Raw genomic sequence first — 17,570 nt, 5'->3', positions numbered from 1 at the left:
ATATATTACAATTTCCTTTTTAGCTTAAAATTTGGAAAGAGAATAAAAGAGAAGGCCAAGATCAGGAAAGAAAACTGTGTAGAAAGAGGCCTTCTCAATCTTTCCAATAACAAGGTAAGAATATCATTCACATTAAGCACTATAGGCAAATGGATCTCTGCCACAGAACAATAACAACAAAACTCAAATAACTCATGATATCCTTGCATGCTCTATTTTGTTCTTGGTAGAGTCTAAGAGACTGGGTTTAAAAAAAGGCTAGGTGCCTCAAAGTGACCCTACACAGACTAGCCCCATTCATTCACACAGGCCAAACCATAAACCTGCTTTATTCACACAGCTCCAACAACTTTTGAACTAGAAGGGCTTGACTGTTGACTGCCTGGGAGGTAGTCCAGCTTGGTGACTTTCCCTGGAGCTGCAAAATCATCATGAAGAGTCTGAAGAGGCCCTTCCTGCCCATATTCCATAATTACCTGTCACTCTCTGTTCAAATATCTTCCTTTGTTTTTATCCCCCATCAAAGACTTTCTTCATTTTTTTCATCTTCCTTCACAAAGTACTATTTCATCTTCACAGTTCCTATTCATGAGTCTCTTCCTTATCACGTTTCTTCTCATTTCTTTCTTTAAGAACTCTGTTTTCCTTTAATTCCTCACTTCTCTAAGTCCTGCACCACCCCCTTACCCCCTTGTCCCCTATGCAAAGTGACCTACAGGAAAGATTCCTTGATTTGGAGTCAGAAGGCCTAGGTTCAGAGGAAAGATTTACTATTTACTACTTGTGATATGACCTTGGGTCTAGTATTTAAAACAAAAAACCTTCCTGAGCCTCAGTGTCCCCATTTATAAAAATGAAAAAGGGGAGAAAGGGGCTTAGATTAGATGACAGAGGGGAAAGAGAACTGGATTTGAAGTCTCTCCAAAAACCTGGGTTCACATTCTAACTTTTGTTACCACCTGCATGACCTTGAGCCACCTGGGCCTTGGTTTCCTCACCTGCAAAATGAGGGGGACCTGGATCAGATGACCTGAGATCTGTCTTCCAGCTCTAAACCAACCACTCTTTTCCCTTCCTCCCTAAGTTCTCCAATACATTTACCCTTTCCTTTTCTCCCAGACCCCTTTCAGCACCCTCACATACCCTCTCTCTTTTTTTTTCTCCTCGAGTCACCATCCTCAGTACCCCGTAAGCGCTTATAAAGCTTGTTGATTTTGCTTGTGGACCCGAGTCCTTACTCCCTTTAGGGTCATTTAATTCACATTCTCTCTCCCAGCTTCCCTCCTTCCCGGGACCGCCCCTCTATCCCTTTCCAAAAGTGGGATGCACGTCGAGGAAAAGCGCTGAATTCGAAGTCAGCCTGGAGCTGGGTTAGCTCCATCAGGCAGACCCGGCTCTCGAGGGGCTCCAGGCTCTACACCTGAAAGGCGAAGGGGTGGGCGGGCGGACCTCCCCGACCGCCCCTCCCCTCACTCCCCTCCCTTCCCCCCCAGCAGCAGCAGTCCCTTCTCACGGCCCCGCCCGACCCGGGCACTCACTCGGACGCGCCCTCGCTGGTCGGGGACGGGCCCTCGGCGATGGTGGGGGTGATGTTGAGCGCCGGCAGCACCGGCTTCCTCTTGGCCAGCATCGGGGCTTCCCGGGGAGCGGGGATGGGGAAATGGGGGTGGGGCGGGGGCAGGGGTGGGCGAGGCTGCAGCGCCTCTAGCCGAGGCCCATATGAGTGGAGGCACCCCTGGCTCCGGCCTGGCTGTGGTCCGACTCCGGCTCCGGCCCCGGCCCCGGCCCCGCTGGGACGTTTGGCCTAGGCGAGCCCGGGGCTGGGGTAGCGGCCTTCGGGACTGCGTGGGGAGGGCGGCCCCCGGCGGGAGCTGGGGCCGCACGGAAAACTGGGGCCAGGATCAGCTGGAGCCGCCTCCACCTCCGCCGCCGCTCGAAGCCGCTGGGGCTAGGGCCGGGGCCGGGGCCGGGGCCGGGGCCGGGGCCGAGGCCGGGGCCAAGCTAGGCTGACGCTGCAGCTGAAGGGGAGGGAGGCGGAGGAGGGGAGTTGGTGGTGGAGGGGAAGAGCTCTCCCCAGAGTCTCGCGAGAACTGTGCTGGAGATCTCCTCCCTCTCCGCCGTCCCTTCCCCCCTCCCGCCGTTTGCCTCAGCCTCAGTGCGCATGCCCACGAGGACAGCTGACGGTTCGCGCCGTTGTACGCGTGCAGCTGTTATGAACAGTTATTGGTCTCGGGGAGTTTGTGGAGAGACGGGAGGGAAAGAGGGAAGACCGGGAGAGAGTCAAGGTGGGCAGGGTGCTGGGACCAAGCCTGAGTCCAGTACTTTGTTGAGCGACTTAGGGTAGGTGAGAGTGAACCCAGAAGGACTGAGAGTCAAGTTCCCCTGAGGGAAACGAGGACAGGGAAGGCGCCCTGATTTTTTTGGTCTGTCTTCCACCTCCAAGGCAGCAGCTAGGCTCATTTCTAAGGGAATTCTGTCGTAGAAAGTTGGAAAACTCAAAAAAGGCCTCTTCTCCCCTCTGGCCACTTCATCCCCCAGTATTTATCCTGGTTAGCACATAAGACATTAGTCATGGAGTAGAACTGGAACCAAGTTGGCCATTTTACTTGAGGGGCAGATCTAACCCCTATACCTCCTGAATCTCGAGTCCAGCGTCCTTTCCATCCCTGGAATTTGGACTTGAGATGTCTTCAATCATATGCAAAGAATCGTGGCATAGGAGTGAATTTATGTAGGATTAAGCCTACTTGGCTAGACAATGGGGGCTGTGGAGTAGCATCAACTGATCAACCAAAAAACATTATATTGTCCACTTTATGCCAGGTGCTGTGCTGGGTTCTCAAGGTACAAATCCAAAAAAATAATTCCTACTCTTAGAAGCTTACATTCTTTGGGAAACAAAGTATATGCATATATTTACCTATATAGAGACAGAACAAATATAAATTTAAAATTTAATGCAAAATGGTTTGGGAGGGAAGGCACTAAACAGCTGGGGTGAGGAAAGGCTTCCTGTAGAAGATGGTCCTTGGGCATTTTCTCCAAAGAAGAGAGGGATTTTATGAGGTAGAATTGAGGAGGGAGTGCATTCCATGAATGGGATAACAGCCACTACAAAGACACAGAAGGGGAAGTTCCCCCAAGAACAGATAGAAGGCTAATTTGGCTGGACTTCAAAGAACAATGTATAAGGAAGCTGGAAAGACAGGTTGGGGCCATGACTAGAAGCAATAAGGAACCACAGGATTTTGCTGAGTAGAGGAGTGACATAGACCAGGGCTTAAGGAAAATCTCTTAGGCAACTGTGTAGAGGAGTGATGGAATGAGATCAGGTAAGATCTCATTGTGAGATATAATAGGGGTCATACCTATGTGAGTATCCAGAAAAGAGAATAAGTTTTGCAACTGATTGTATACATGAGGCTAGAGAGAATAAGGAGTTGAGGCTATGAACCTATAAGACTGAAAGAATGATGGTTCCTTCTATAAAAATATGAGTTTTAAAGAAGGGTAGATTTGAGAAGAAAGATAGTGAATCTTGTTTGGGACATGCAAAGTTTGAGATGCCTTGGGGACATTCTGTTTGAAATGTTCAATAAGCAATTGGTGAAATGGGACTGAACAGCTCAGGGATGAGACTATATAAATGAATTAAATTCATGGGAACAAATGAAATTACCAAGAGAGAAGAAAGTCTGGGGCAGAGCCTTGGGAAACACAGTTGGCAAACCAGCAAAGGAAACTAGAAGGAGATTTCAGCCAAATAGGAGAACCAGGAGAAAATAGAGCCATGACAAGTTAGAGAAGAGAATATTCAGAAAGAGAAAGCACTGGTATCCTTTCCATAGTGCTCCATAGCACCCTCTCAATCTGGTAAAATTTTTTGTCTCTCCATACTAAAGAAGTCTGAATTTTTTCTTTTTCTTTTATGAAGTGTTTATAATACTTTATTATAAAATTTCAGTTAAGTATTTAGTCACAGGCACTATAATTAATAAACATTTTCTATGTTGTCTGCTTGCCATCATGTATAGTTTGTGGCTTCTACAAAACTCTCCCCAAATTCCCATTTAATTTCTTATGCTGACCCACAATATATCAAAACTGCAATGGGGAAAGTCTTTTTAAAAAAATCTAATATATTTTTTAGAATATTTTTCTGTGTTTACATGATTCATTTTCTTTTCTTCCTTTCTTCCCTCCCCACTCCCAGAGCTGACAAGCAATTAATGGGGAAAGTCTTGATGTGGAAGATATACCTATAAAATAGAGTAGTAGAGGAGTCAGGTTGAGAACTGAGGAAAAAACAAGTATATCAATTAAGAGATCAATGGTAACCTTAGAAGGGACAGTCAGAAACCAGGTTGCAAATGGTCACGAACTGTTTACAGATTTCCTAGGCATTTATGGCTGATGTTATAGACTTGGAGACAATTAGGTGGCTTGGTGGATAGAGAGCCAGAACTGGAGATGTAAAGTCCTGAATTCAAATCTAGCCCAAGACAGTTTCCAGCTGTGTGATGTTGGGCAAGTCACTTAAGCACAATTACCTACCCCTTACTGTTGTTCTGCCTTGGAAGTGATGTTGTTATTGATTTTAAGACAGAATGTAAGAGTTTATTTTATTTTATTTTTTATTTTTTCCCATGATTCTTGTTGTCTCCCTCCCTTCTTGCCTCCCCCTTGCCAGAGCTGACAAGTAATTCCACTGGGTTATATATGTATCATTACTCAAAACCCATTTCCATATCATTCATTTTTCTAATAGAGTTATCTTTTAAAACTAAAACCCCAAATCATATACCCATATAAACAAGTGATAAATTGTATGTTTTCTTCTATATTTCTACTACCACAGTTCTTTCTCTAGATGTGGATAGTATTCTTTCTCATATATCCCTCCAAGTTGTCCTGGATCATTGCATTGTTTTTAGTAGCAAAGTCAATTACATTTGATCATCCCACAATATTTCAGTTACTGTGTATAATGTTCACCTGGTTCTGCTCATTTCATTCCGTATCAGTTCATGTAGGTCTTTTCAGTTCTTATAGAAATCAAGCAGTTCATCATTCAGAAGGTAAGAGTTTAAAAAAAAAAGATTTTTAGATTTAGAGCTGGAAGGCACTCCAGAGGTCATCAAGTTCAACCATGTAATATTACATATGAGCAAACTAAAGTATAAGTTAAATGACTTGTCCAGGGTCACCCAGCTAGGCATTGTCTGAAGTAGAATTTGAACGTAGGTCATCCTGCCTCCAAGACCAGTGCTCTATCCATTAAGGACCTTATTATAGATTTATAGGGGGTTTTAAATTTGTCTTCTCAAGGTACAAAAGCTCCCTCCACCTCTTTTCCTATGTTTATCATTTGAGAATGTTCTGACCTACAACCCTTCCCTATTATTTATCTTTTCATTTATTGCTGATTAGAAAAAAAATATCTTTCTTAGTGTATCTGTTCCCTGTCTCTAGAAACTGGGATGTGTCCTTACTTTCTTACCCTAGGAAATTAAATTCTTAATTGCTTTGAGATTATATTTAATCCAAGGTTATAACATTTATCTGTTTCAGGCATAATAGAGTATTAGTAACTTATGTGTACATTGTACTTTTCTCTATAGAATTAATAGTGCACTATGGACTTTATCACATTAGTGCTTTTGTACAAGGTATGTAGTCTGGCCAAGGAAGATTATGAAATCTCCCTTCTTGAGTATATTTGAGAGTAAGAAATTATCACTGGAGGACATCTTTGGCTCCTTAATGATCACTCAATTTTCACCTAAGGAAACTGAAACAAAGAGAGATGTGACCCTCTAGAGAAATGGAGGACTCAGAATTTCTAATGACTAATTACATGGATATGGCTAAATGAGGACTATATAGCTAAATGATTATTTTCTTTGATTGGAACAAGTAAAGATGTTTTTGATTTGTAGCTCTTTGCAGTGAGAGGCACTTTGAAATTCTGGGTCCTAGACTCACTATCAAGGCCAAATATTTGTATGCCAGGATAGTTCTTTGCTCCACTTCAACCTATTTAATTTGGCAAATATTTGTTAAAGATTTATAGGCCCATGGTAGAGGGGGACACACTCTCCCACTAAAGGGCTCCAGCTCTGTGCTTATATTGACTAGACTCAGTCCCAGAGAGCCAGACTCCTAAAAGAGAGGAGTTGGGCTCTTCTTGTACCCTCTGCCTCATTGCTCCCTTACTCCAGAGCCCTAGAAAATATTTTATAAAGCTTAGATTTGGCTCATGCCTAAGGCCTCCCCCAAAGGGATTATAGTATCCATTTGAGAAAGGTGCTCAGTAAACAGAAAAAATTGGTTATAGGACAATTATTTTTTCCTTTGCCACAAAAGAAATACTTAAAACACAAAGGACTCATAAATTCACTTTGAAAAATACATCATGATCCTGTGATGTATAGTCCTCTATCACGAGGTTGATACTTAAAACACTAAACACTTTGTGGGACCAAGGTACCTGAACCACTTTCACCTTGGTGTCATTGTCTGAACAGTAAGATTTAAGGTCAGTATCTTCTGAGAAGCCATGTTTTGGGCTCATCCTCCTGCTGATGGTCATCTTCTCTGAGTATTATAGTAGCTCCAGGGATCACCTCCCACAAGACAGAAGTTACTAAATGAGAACCCAGAAACAGAGGAACTCTTGATGTAACCACCAAACTTGGAAATTCATCTTTCAGAATTAGTTTGGTCACCTGTGCTCAGAAAAAGAAAACCAAGCAGTCAAGGTTGCTTGAATTTTGAGAGCTATTCTCAGGTTTACCTAAATGAGCAAATGATCTATCTGTCATCTACAAATAGTCACTAGTAGCTGCAGGGGCTGAAGGGAAAGAAAACTCTAGTCCCTCTCAGGAAGTCCAAAGGAAAGCTGTCTCAAGCTACAAATTCAGAAGAAAGTAAAAGTTTTCTTCCTTTAAATTCTACTGAGTGAGCAATTCTTTCTCTAGTCCTCTCTAATATAGTCCCTTGCCACAGGTGGTGATAAGTAGAGGTAATATCTGGGGAAAATCAGAGGTCTCTGGTTGCATATGTCTTTTTATCAAGGAACCCAATGGAAAGAGTCAGGGTAAATTGTCGCCCAAAGAGACTCAGTTTCAAGGACAATGTATATGATGCCAGAAAAAGTCCCTCTCCATGAATTATCCCCAAAAGAGATGGACACCATTATATTTATATGCTTTCTGAGCTAGGCATTAGGAAAGACAGTAAGTTTAGAGGACATGACCTCTAAACTTGTGGAGCTTATGGTCTAGCAGGGAGCTCGGGGAGATACATCAATGTTAATATATAGTGATACCTAAGTGAATTAGTGAGGTACCAAGTAGTCCTATATGAGATTCAAGATGGAAGGCTTATTGGGTAGGGCTCCAACAGAAAAAAAAAGTAAAGAAAACATTCTAGGAATAGTTAAGAACAGAAAGCTCAAGGCATATGCAGAGGGAAGAGCAGGAGAGTGACGTGGTTAGTGAATGAGAAAAATAAGTCTAGCAATGAATAGCTTGAAGTTTAACTTTTTTTTTAAAGCCCAAACTAAGATTGTGGCAACTGGTCCCATCACTCCCTGACAAATAGAAGGAGAAGAAATAGAAGCTATGTCAAATTTTATATTTTTGTACTCAAAGATCACTACTGACAAATGCTTCTCAAAGGGAAAGCTATGACAAGTCTAGGCAGCATACTAAAAAACAGACATCACCTTGCTGACAAAGGTCTATATAGTCAAAGCTATGGTTTCAGTAGTAAAACTAGGGTCATAAAGAGTTAGACAACTGAACAACTAAGCAACAAACCTGGCAATAACATGAAGAAAGCAGAAACACAAAGCTTGGGAGTTAATTCCAAAACTCCAATTCAGTGATACCAAAGACTTTTTTAGTAGAGTCCTGTCACTATGGTTTCCCAATAGGCCATAGTTATTACATATCAGAACTGCTTCAGAATATCTAGGAAATGTTCTACTAGATTAGCCATTTACCCTTTTTAGATCATCAAGCAACAGTTAATGTCTCTGTTATCCATTCTCATGTACTCATTCACAATTCCTTCAGTACATGTTCATTTCTTTGCTGAGTAAAGGCTATTTCAAGTCAACTCAAGAATTTATTAAGTACCCACTATATTCCAGGCACTGTGTTAAGCATTAGGATACAAAAAAGGCAAAGAATAGTCCCTTGTCTCTAGGAGCTCACAGCCTAATAGAGGAAACAACATGAAAGCAACACTATATAGGGAGAATTGGAGGTAATCTCAGAGTGAAGGCCCTGGTGTTTGTGGGGAATGGGGTAAGGTCTCTTGTAGAATGTGGCATTTGAAGTGAGACTTGAAGAAAGCCAGGGAAGCCAAGAGGCAGAAATGAGGAGGGAGGACATTCCAGATATGCAGAACAGCCAATGAAAATATAAGGGGTTGGGAGATATGTCATGTTAAAAGAACAGCAGAAGCCAGTATCTCCAGATTGTGGAGAGGGTGGAAGGAAGTAAAGTTTAATAAGACTGGAGAGGTATGAAGGGACCAGGTGAGAGGGGCTTTAAAAGCCAAACAAAAGAGTTTATATTTGATCCCAAGATGGGGAGCCACTGAATGCAACTTATTAAGAAAAGGAATGACATGGATATGGTCAGATTTAGACCATAGACTTAGAAAGATCATATTGGCAGCTGAGTGGAGCATGGACTGAAGTGGGGAGAAACTTGAGGCAGAGAAACCTACCTGCAAATTATCACTGTTGTCCAGGTAATGAAAAGCTGTACCAGCATGATGGCAATGTCAGAGTAGAGAAGGGGACATATACAAGAGATGTGAAGGTTGAAACAAAAAGATTTAGCAACAGATTGGATATGTAGTGTGAATGAGAGGGAGAATGACAACTTGGTTGCAAACCTGGGTCACTGGGAGGATGATGGTGCCCTCAACAGTAATAGGGAAACTAGGAAGAGGGGAGGGATGGTGAATTCAGTATTGGATAGGTTGAGTTCAGTATGCTTATGGGACACACAATTCAAAATGTCCAATAGGCATTTAGAAATGCAAGACTGAAAATTAGGAGAGAGGCTAGGGCTGGAGAAATAGATCTGAGAAACATCTGAGTAAAGATATTTAAATCTATAGAAACTAATTAAACTAGTAAAAGAGATGCTATAGAGCAGTGATGGCAAACCTATGGCATGGGTGCCAAAGATGGCATGCAGAGTGCTCTCTGTGGACATGTGGCCACCCTCCCCCACCTCCCCAGCTTATTACTAGAGGGATCCCAGAGGATCTGCTTTCTTCCTCTTCTTTACTGTGCCTGATGACATTTTTTTCACATCTCTAGCCCCTCTGCCTAGCAGCCCAGTGGGAGAACACAGAGGGTAAGGTGGGCAGCTCACAGATGGTAGAGCCAGAGGGCAGCAGAGTGCTTGGGCCACTCCCCTCCCCCTCTTTATACTTGCTTTGGATATTCTTCACTTCACCTGTGTGAGGTAAGGGGGGAAGGCATGTCCAACATTTGGTTGGGGGGGTGAGGAGGGATATGACATGTGGTCTCTAGGGGCAGGTGGGCACAACACTTGGTCTGGGGGGATGAGGAGGGTGGGGGCTGGCACTCCATCTCTAAAAGGTTCACCATCACTGGTGTAGAGGAAGCAGAGAAGAAAGAACGAGGACAGCCCCTTGGTGGACTCAGCAGTTAGTAGGCATGATCTGATTGAAGAATCAGCAAAGAAAACTGATAAGGACAGTCATAGAGGTAGGAGAAAGATCAGGAGAGAGTAATGGTTGTGAAATCCTAGAAAGAATGGATGTAAAAAGGTGATGGACAGTGTCAAAGGCTGCAGAGAGGACAAGAAGGAATATGACTGAGAAAATGACATTAGATTTCGCAATTAAGAGACCACTGGTTTAAAAAAAAAGGATCTTTAGTAACTTTGAAAAGAGAAATTTCCATTGAATGACGAAGTCAGAAGTCAAACTACAGAGAGTTTAGAAGATAGTGAGGTAAATGGAAGTTTCAATTCTAGATGGTTTTCTCAAGGTTAGCTAAAAAATGAGGGGAAATGAAGGAATAGCTAACAAGGATAGAGAGATCAAGTGAGGGGATTTTTGTTTTGTTTTAAACCCTTATTTCTTAGAATAAATATTGTGTATTGGTTCGAAGGCAGAAGAGTGATAAGGGCTTGACAATGAGGCAGTAGGGTTTAAGGGACTTGCTCAGGGTCACACAGCTAGGAAGTGTGTTTCCTAATTTTCTCTAGCTCCATGTGCTCCTGAAGCACATAAACAGGAGCAAAGGCAACAGATGACAGAAGCAATCCAAGGTTGGGGCTTGCCAAGGAATGATCAGAATAGGATAGGATAAAGGAGCAATGGACATGAGTACAGAGAACAATGTAGAGTTGAAGTAGTTCACCAATGGGTCAAGATAGGGAAAGAAAGAGTGTTGGATAAAGGGATTGGAGGTTATAGTTAAAATGAAAGACAGTATGTGCGTTCTACGGAAGAGGGAAAGAGCTAGTTAATAAATGTGGAAGTTGTGATATTGGAAATTTGGGAGTCCTTGAACTAACTTTGAGGTCCCTGATCTAAACTTCTTGTGGACATTTAGGGCTCTTTCAAACTACTTTTCCCATGATTCCTCTTGTGTAATGTTATAAAGAAATAGGTAATCTAGGCAGGTCTCAGGCAATTTGGGTAGTGAGGAGGGATAAAAGGGATATAGGTGATTGGAGGAGGAATGAAGAGATAGTTGAGTGTAGGGAAGGATGAGGTGGTATATAGAAATGTAGGGGAAAGACAGGGAGAATACAGGAGGGCAGTTTAAACAGACTTATTCATCAAGGCTAGAGACAGAGGATACTGGGGAGATAGACTGAACCCTTCAGGTAGGGAAGGTATCTCTAACAAGAGGAATTTGGGCCAGACAGAAATGTTTAGATCAAGGCTAGGTTTCTCTTGTTAATTTCTAAGTCCCTTGAGGGAGGAGACAAAAGGGTTCCTCCCTGCCAGTGAAACTGATGACTGCAGGAAGTCTCAGGTAGATACTTCCTGCTAAGATGGATGCCTATGGTTCCCTCAAGAAATAAAAAGAAAATAATTCCTTTCCTTTTCAGCCCTTGCCTTATCTTCGATACAATGATTCACCAGAGACTTGTATAGGTAACAAAGGGGATTTATTAAAGTCAGGAATAATCAGAGGGAGAAAGGTTTTAGGTTTTCTAATTGCTGCTAGGGAGAAGGTTGGTGTTGGGGGATGGGTCGCAGGAGAGGGCTAGACTGAGAGAGTCTGGCTCTCCCAATCAGGAAGGTTTGACTGCCTTTGAACTAAAGTATTTATCAAATCACTAAATTAGGGGTAACTTGTTTTAGGATGCCCTACTTGCCTGCAGAAACTAAACCCAATGTAAATGTCCAATTACCAAGCCCACCCTTCCTCCCAGGGCCCAAAGAGAAATTTAGGGGAATTAGCAGGGATGTAATGGAGAGATCAGGGAGAGGTCCAGAGAAATCAGATAGGTCCAAATTTCCCCAAGAGAAAATAAGCACAGGCATTCGCCAAAAGGCCAAAGCCAAGCCAAAAGGCCAAAGCCAACAGGCTAAGCCAAAGCCCAAAAAGCAAAAGCCCCCAGGCAAAGCGAAAGCCAGAAGGCAAAAGCCCTGTCAGTAGGAACTTCAGCCCTATTTATAGCCTCAGGCTCCAACTGCCTTTCTGAAGATTCTAAAACCTCCAACTGCCTTTCTGTTACAGTTTGAAATTGCAAAAGCAAAAGGCTTCTGCTTGCAACCTTGCATTACAATAATCATGTAGACAGGAAGTATAATAATGTAGAGAGAAGTATAAAAAGGAAGTGCCTGGAAGGACACACTCTCTTTTCTGGCTGAAGCAGCAGAGTGGTGGAGGTATGACAGGTCTTTCAAACTAACTTTTAATATGGCATGTAGCTTCACTTTTCAAATGGATACCAATAAGTCCTTTAAAACCCTAATATTTTTAAATCTATCCTGTTATACCCATTTTATTTCTTGCATTTTTGGCAACCAGGAAGGGATGGTAACTCTCAATTTTTCAGATAGCATAACAAGCCACACCTTTGCCATGATTTTTTTACCCTGCCCCCACAGGCAGAATTCTGAGACACCTCCAGATCCTCTCTGGAGTTTCAGACATGCTTCTGCCAGTTTTTGTGCTTTTCTTTTTGGCCACTTTGCTCAGTTCTTTTGAGTGCTTTTTGAAAGGGGAACATTATTTTTCTGCATGCCGCTATTTTCCTTTGAGGTACTTTTCCGGGAAAGGGGAAAGTCATTTTTCAAGCAGCCTTTTCTTGGCTACCGGTTCTTACATTCCCCTTGGCCTCGGATCCAGCTGATGCAGGCAGTCCCCACCTCCCCCTACTTAGAAGGGAAGCCATTTCTGACCTTCCCACCCGAGTGCTGATCCCAGATCCTAGCTGTAGTTCCCGTTTCCAGTTCCTGATCCCCTTGGATGCCAGATGCCTGATGCCCGCCTGAACTCCAGCTGTTGCCGCTAATCCCAGCTGCCACTTGAAACATGGAAAGTATAACCCCACTTCCTTTTCATTGGGAACAGTCCTTACTTAGCTGCTCTGAATGTGTTTCCTCCTAGGCATTAAGGATTTTTAACCTGAAGGGAACTTCTACACCCACCAGAGTCCTTCACATGGTTTTTTCAAACCTGATCTAGCCACTTATGTACTATCCCCCACCCCCACAAGCCTACTCTATGTGGCCTAGTTGGCTTCCATGCTCTGCCTTTGGGGGAGGGGACTGAGTTAGCCCTAGCAGACCCCAGTTCTGGGATGTTTTTTTTTCTTCCTACCATTCCTTGCAATTATATATATAATAAAGAAAGTTGTCTTTAAAAGGTAGAGAAAACAGATGGAAGTTTCCTACCCAAACCTTTTATATATTACTCAGGAAGCCAAAAAGAGCTCCTGTATGCTTGATATTTTAACTCTATTTTAATTTACTTTCTCATCAGAAGGATCTAGAATTCCTGGTAATATTTTAGAACCAAAAGGTTTTTGTTTTTTTTCTAGGCTCTGCCCCACAATTGGGATGGAGGCAGTAACAAATTTTGTTAAAACTATCTCAGCCAGGGGCAGCTAGGTAGCTCAATGGATTGAGAGCCAGGCCTAGAGACAGGAGGTCCTAGGTTCAAATCTGACCTCAGACACTTCTCAGCTGTGTGACCCTGGGCAAGTCACTTGACCCCCATTGCCTACCCTTACCACTCTTTTGCTTGGAGCCAATACACAGTATTGACTCCAAGATGGAAGGTAAGGGTTTTAAAAAAAATATCTCAGCCAAGTGAATGATTTACTCTACCTGTTGAATTGTGACAAGTATACATTTTTAAACATCACAGCAAGTGATCATAATAATGGGTTTGTTTGCTATTGTCTTTAAATGTGCTATTGAATATGGGTTTGTTTGCTATTGTCTTTAAATGTGCTATTGAAAATTTTGATACTTTACTTGAATTGCATTATGAATCTGCTATTTTGTAAAAGTCATTTGCACTCATAGGAGTTCATGGAAAAGCTTAATAGGAAATGGATCTCATTTTCAGGTGAAAAACCTTTCACTAATTCTAAGCTATATATATTTTGATTTTTAAAACATTCTTTTATTATTTTTTCCCTTCTATGTGCAATAGAGTATTTCAGGTTTTTTTCTCTCTCATTTTTATACTTGAAAACATTATATTTTCCCTGAATTTTTAATTTTCTTATTGCTTTTCTTTTTACTTTTTTAATAGAATAATTGACTCTTTTTCCTTTTTTCTCATTTTTGTACTTAAAGTACATATAATCAATATTAATCCCCTTTGATTTTATAGTAATATGTTTAATAAAAATATACTTGCTATAATATTAATGCATACTCAAAAGTCTTAGACTGTGGTAACCTGCCAATTATTGGTAAATGATATGGGACTGTGATTAATGATTCTGTCTGATTCCAGGAGAAGGGAACAAAAGAGCCACAAGGTCAAGGAAACCACGCAGTCCAAATGGGATTGGTGAGAAACTGCATAGTGCCTAGCAGAACAAGATAAAAAAAAAGACCATATCAATCCAGGTAGGATTGAGGAACTTCTATGCCAATACTGAAGGACTTGAACTTAGTGTTTGGGGTTCAGGGTTGTGGCTTTTCTGACATATGTTAGAGGCCAGATTTCCCTGAGTTTCATCCTAGTCAAGTACCAAAGGTTGGCCATCATCCTGACTCACCCTATCCCTGAGAAGTGCAGGCAAATCAAACCAGGGAAAGACACTTCCCTTGCACACAAATTTGGTCCTTTTATTTCTCTTATAAGTGTGGCAACTTTCTGTAGTCCTGGCTATTGAATTGGGTAATTGCACAATTGCTTAAATCACTTTAATTCAATCACCTTGATTCAAGGACCTGTTGTAAGTTTATTTTTCCTTACATTTTTGAACATAAGACTTTGATATTTTACATTTCATTCACAAGTTATTTTTTCTCTTTTATTTGGATTTTTTCATCTTTATTTCTTTTGCCAGTTGATTCACACAACCCCAAAAACTCAGCCATGTATCCTTAGCTGATCTGGGTGTTGGCCTTAACCTTCTTCAGGGGAGAATGTGTTATTCTCCTCAGAAGGGTATGTATGTTTTATAATCAATAATGTAAAGTTTAAATTCTTTAGAGAGTAATTTCAGGATAAGAAATTTGCCATCTTCCCAGAATCCAGACAATGAACCTGTTTGGAGAAGGCACCATGAAGATGCCTGAAGAACCTACACTGCATCATGATGATCCAAAACGAACTTTGGGGTGCAGTTGATTGAACTATGGGGAGTTGAATGCATTTGTTTTGAATGTACACACTTATGCTGAAGGGGACTGCCCCTAATTGGCTTTTTGTCAATGCACCTAGCAATCATAGGATTATTGTTTTTGTCCTCTTTTCTTTTTATCCCCAAATTTATGTAATTTAAAAGTTATGTTTACAAGAGCTTTTGGGGAGACCAGTCTCCCTCTGCTCTTCAGGGGGGGATGTGATATTGGAAATTTGGGAGTCCTTGAACTAATTTTGAGGTCCTTGATCTTCCTGTGGACATTTAGGACTCTTTCAATCTACACTTCCCATGATTCCTCTTGTATAATCACATGGACAGGAACTATAATAATGTAGAGAGAAGTATAAAAAGGAAGTGCCTGGAAGGGCACACTCTCTTTTCCAGCTAAAGCAGCAGAGTGGTGAAGGTATGGTGGGTCTTTCAAACTAACTTTAATATGGCACATGGCTTCACTTTTCAAATGGATACCAATAAATCCTTTAAAACCCTAATATTTTTAAATCTATCATTTTATACCAATTTTATTTCTTACAAAGTAGAATACTTGTGACTTGGCAAGATCAAGGGTATGACTGTGTGTGAAACCGAGATAGAATAAAGGATTAGTTTCATGGAAATTAGCAGATTGAAGAACTGGGAAATTAGGGTGTTAAAGGGGGTATTAATATGCATGTTAGAAGTCCCCAAGTATGAAGTTGGGAATTGAGGAGGAAAAAAAGGTCATGACCTGAACACTGAACTATTTGTGTAAGGAAGACAAGTTCCTGGGGATAGGTGGATAATAGTGTCTCTAGTCTTGATTGGGTGATAAATATGGATTGAATGAACCTCAAAGTAGGAGAGATCACTGAGTGATGGTGGTGGCAGGAGAACCTGGAAGTGGCAATGCCAAACAAAGAGTATTACACTCCCCACCCCTACTCCATGACCAGTGAGGAAAGAGAGATGATGACCATACAAAATATTAAAAGAATCAGACTAAGGTCTCCAGTATGTTGGGTGTATCCTTTATACACTGGAGAATTTTGTGAAAGAGAATTGTACCCAGTGAATTGCCTGCTATCTGCACCTGGGGAGAATGAAATCACAGATCCATCAAAGTATGGTCAAATGATAATGAGAAAACTATTTGAGAAGATAGGATTTATTGTTATTTTGAAACATTAAAGATATAAGATTTTTGTCAGTGTGGGAACTCCCTGTACCAACAAAAATCCCAATTCATTTATAATCTGTTCTAAAGAGTTATCTGAGTCTCAGAAGGGTTAAGTGATTTGGCCATGCCCAGTGTATAAGTCTGAGGAGGGAGTCAAACCCAGGTTTTCCTGGCTCCAAGTTATCACCCTCCTGTAACATACTGCCTCTGTCCTGGCACATAGTAGCTACTTAATAAATTCTTGTTGATAAATAAAAATGGAATTACACGTGTAATATGCCCTGTTTTGAGTCTTGCTGGAGTCAGCTAAAACCAGGTTGGTAAAACTAATTGTTACATTTTCACCATGAACATTCACACCTCAGAAGCTGGCAAGCGCTACAAATCAAGATTGATTTATTATTTGTGCTGATGATCTAGATTTAAGAAAGTTATAGAGAAAATGTTAGTCATGCAGATAAAACTTAAAAGTGTGTTATGGGCATGTCTGTAGACAGAGACAGGGGTGTGTGTGTGTGTGTGTGTGTGTGTGTGTGTGTGTGTGTGTGTAGAAGAGTTGGAGATCCGGTTGTTAAATATTCACCAATACGTTCCTCTCTGAGAATTACAGCATTTCTCATACCACCAGTCCTACTTCCAGCCCAACCTCACCACCATCACCTATGGAAGCAATTCCTGTGGAGAAGAGGTCAATAATCTTTACCAAGAGGTGCCCTGCCCACACACACAGGGCAGGCAAGCCAGCCACACTGAAGCAGCAGGACACCTTGAGGGAGTGACAGAAGGTACCACTCCTATCACTTTAACCACCATCTCCCCCTGGGCTTCAATGGAGATGGTCCAAGGTCCAGAACCCAAGAGCCTTGGGAATAGCAGCTCTTCAGCCCAGTGCAGTACCTACAGCCATCTTCCTCTGGGTAGTTAGAGCCTGGCAACTGCTCCTGGAGTCTCTACAACCGTAGCTTCTGAAGACCCAGAAAAGAAAGTTATTGCCACCAAAGTCCTTGGTACCGTCAAAAGGTTCAATATCAGATTCAATATTATATCAGAAATGGACGGGATTTTATCAATGGAAATGGCATTAAAGAAGAGGCATTACCACCATAGGACTTTTCCATCTGCCTCATTGGAATGTGAGCTCCCTGAGGCCAGTGACTGTCTTGTTTTTCTATTTGTATTGCTTAGTGCAGAGCTTTTGCACATAGAGTTTAATAAATGCTTCATCCATTATTGTTATCCTTCCAATTATATTAGAATGTTATTCGTATTATAAACATTGATGTGAAGTATTACTGTATTTATATTTTTATAATATTAATAATAGATTATTATTGTTAGTAAGAGGACACAGTTTTGAAGCCTCTTCCATACTCTTTTTTTTTTAACCCTTGTACTTCGGTGTATTGTCTCATAGGTGGAAGATTGGTAAGGGTGGGCAATGGGGGTCAAGTGACTTGCCCAGGGTCACACAAGTGGGAAGTGGCTGAGGCCGGGTTTGAACCTAGGACCTCCTGTCTCTAGGCCTGACTCTCACTCCACTGAGCTACCCAGCTGCCCCC

General features: G+C 41.8%; 1 protein-coding gene across 1 annotated transcript in view; it reads right to left on the bottom strand.

The window, feature by feature from the left end:
* The window catches only part of MAP2K2 (mitogen-activated protein kinase kinase 2), a 35,023-nt gene extending 33,269 nt beyond the window's left edge, over window positions 1-1,754 (bottom strand). The window contains exon 1 of the mRNA XM_044671164.1: window positions 1,539-1,754. Within this exon, the coding sequence (XP_044527099.1) occupies window positions 1,539-1,630 (92 nt within the window). The 5' untranslated portion in view covers window positions 1,631-1,754. The remainder of the gene's footprint in view (window positions 1-1,538) is intronic.
* Window positions 1,755-17,570: the final 15,816 nt, after the last annotated feature.

The sequence above is a fragment of the Gracilinanus agilis genome, chromosome 1 (assembly GCF_016433145.1).
Source record: "Gracilinanus agilis isolate LMUSP501 chromosome 1, AgileGrace, whole genome shotgun sequence".
Classification (NCBI taxonomy): Eukaryota; Metazoa; Chordata; class Mammalia; order Didelphimorphia; family Didelphidae; genus Gracilinanus; species Gracilinanus agilis.
Note: the sequence above shows the minus strand (reverse complement) of the source record. Positions and strands in the feature narration are given on the sequence as shown.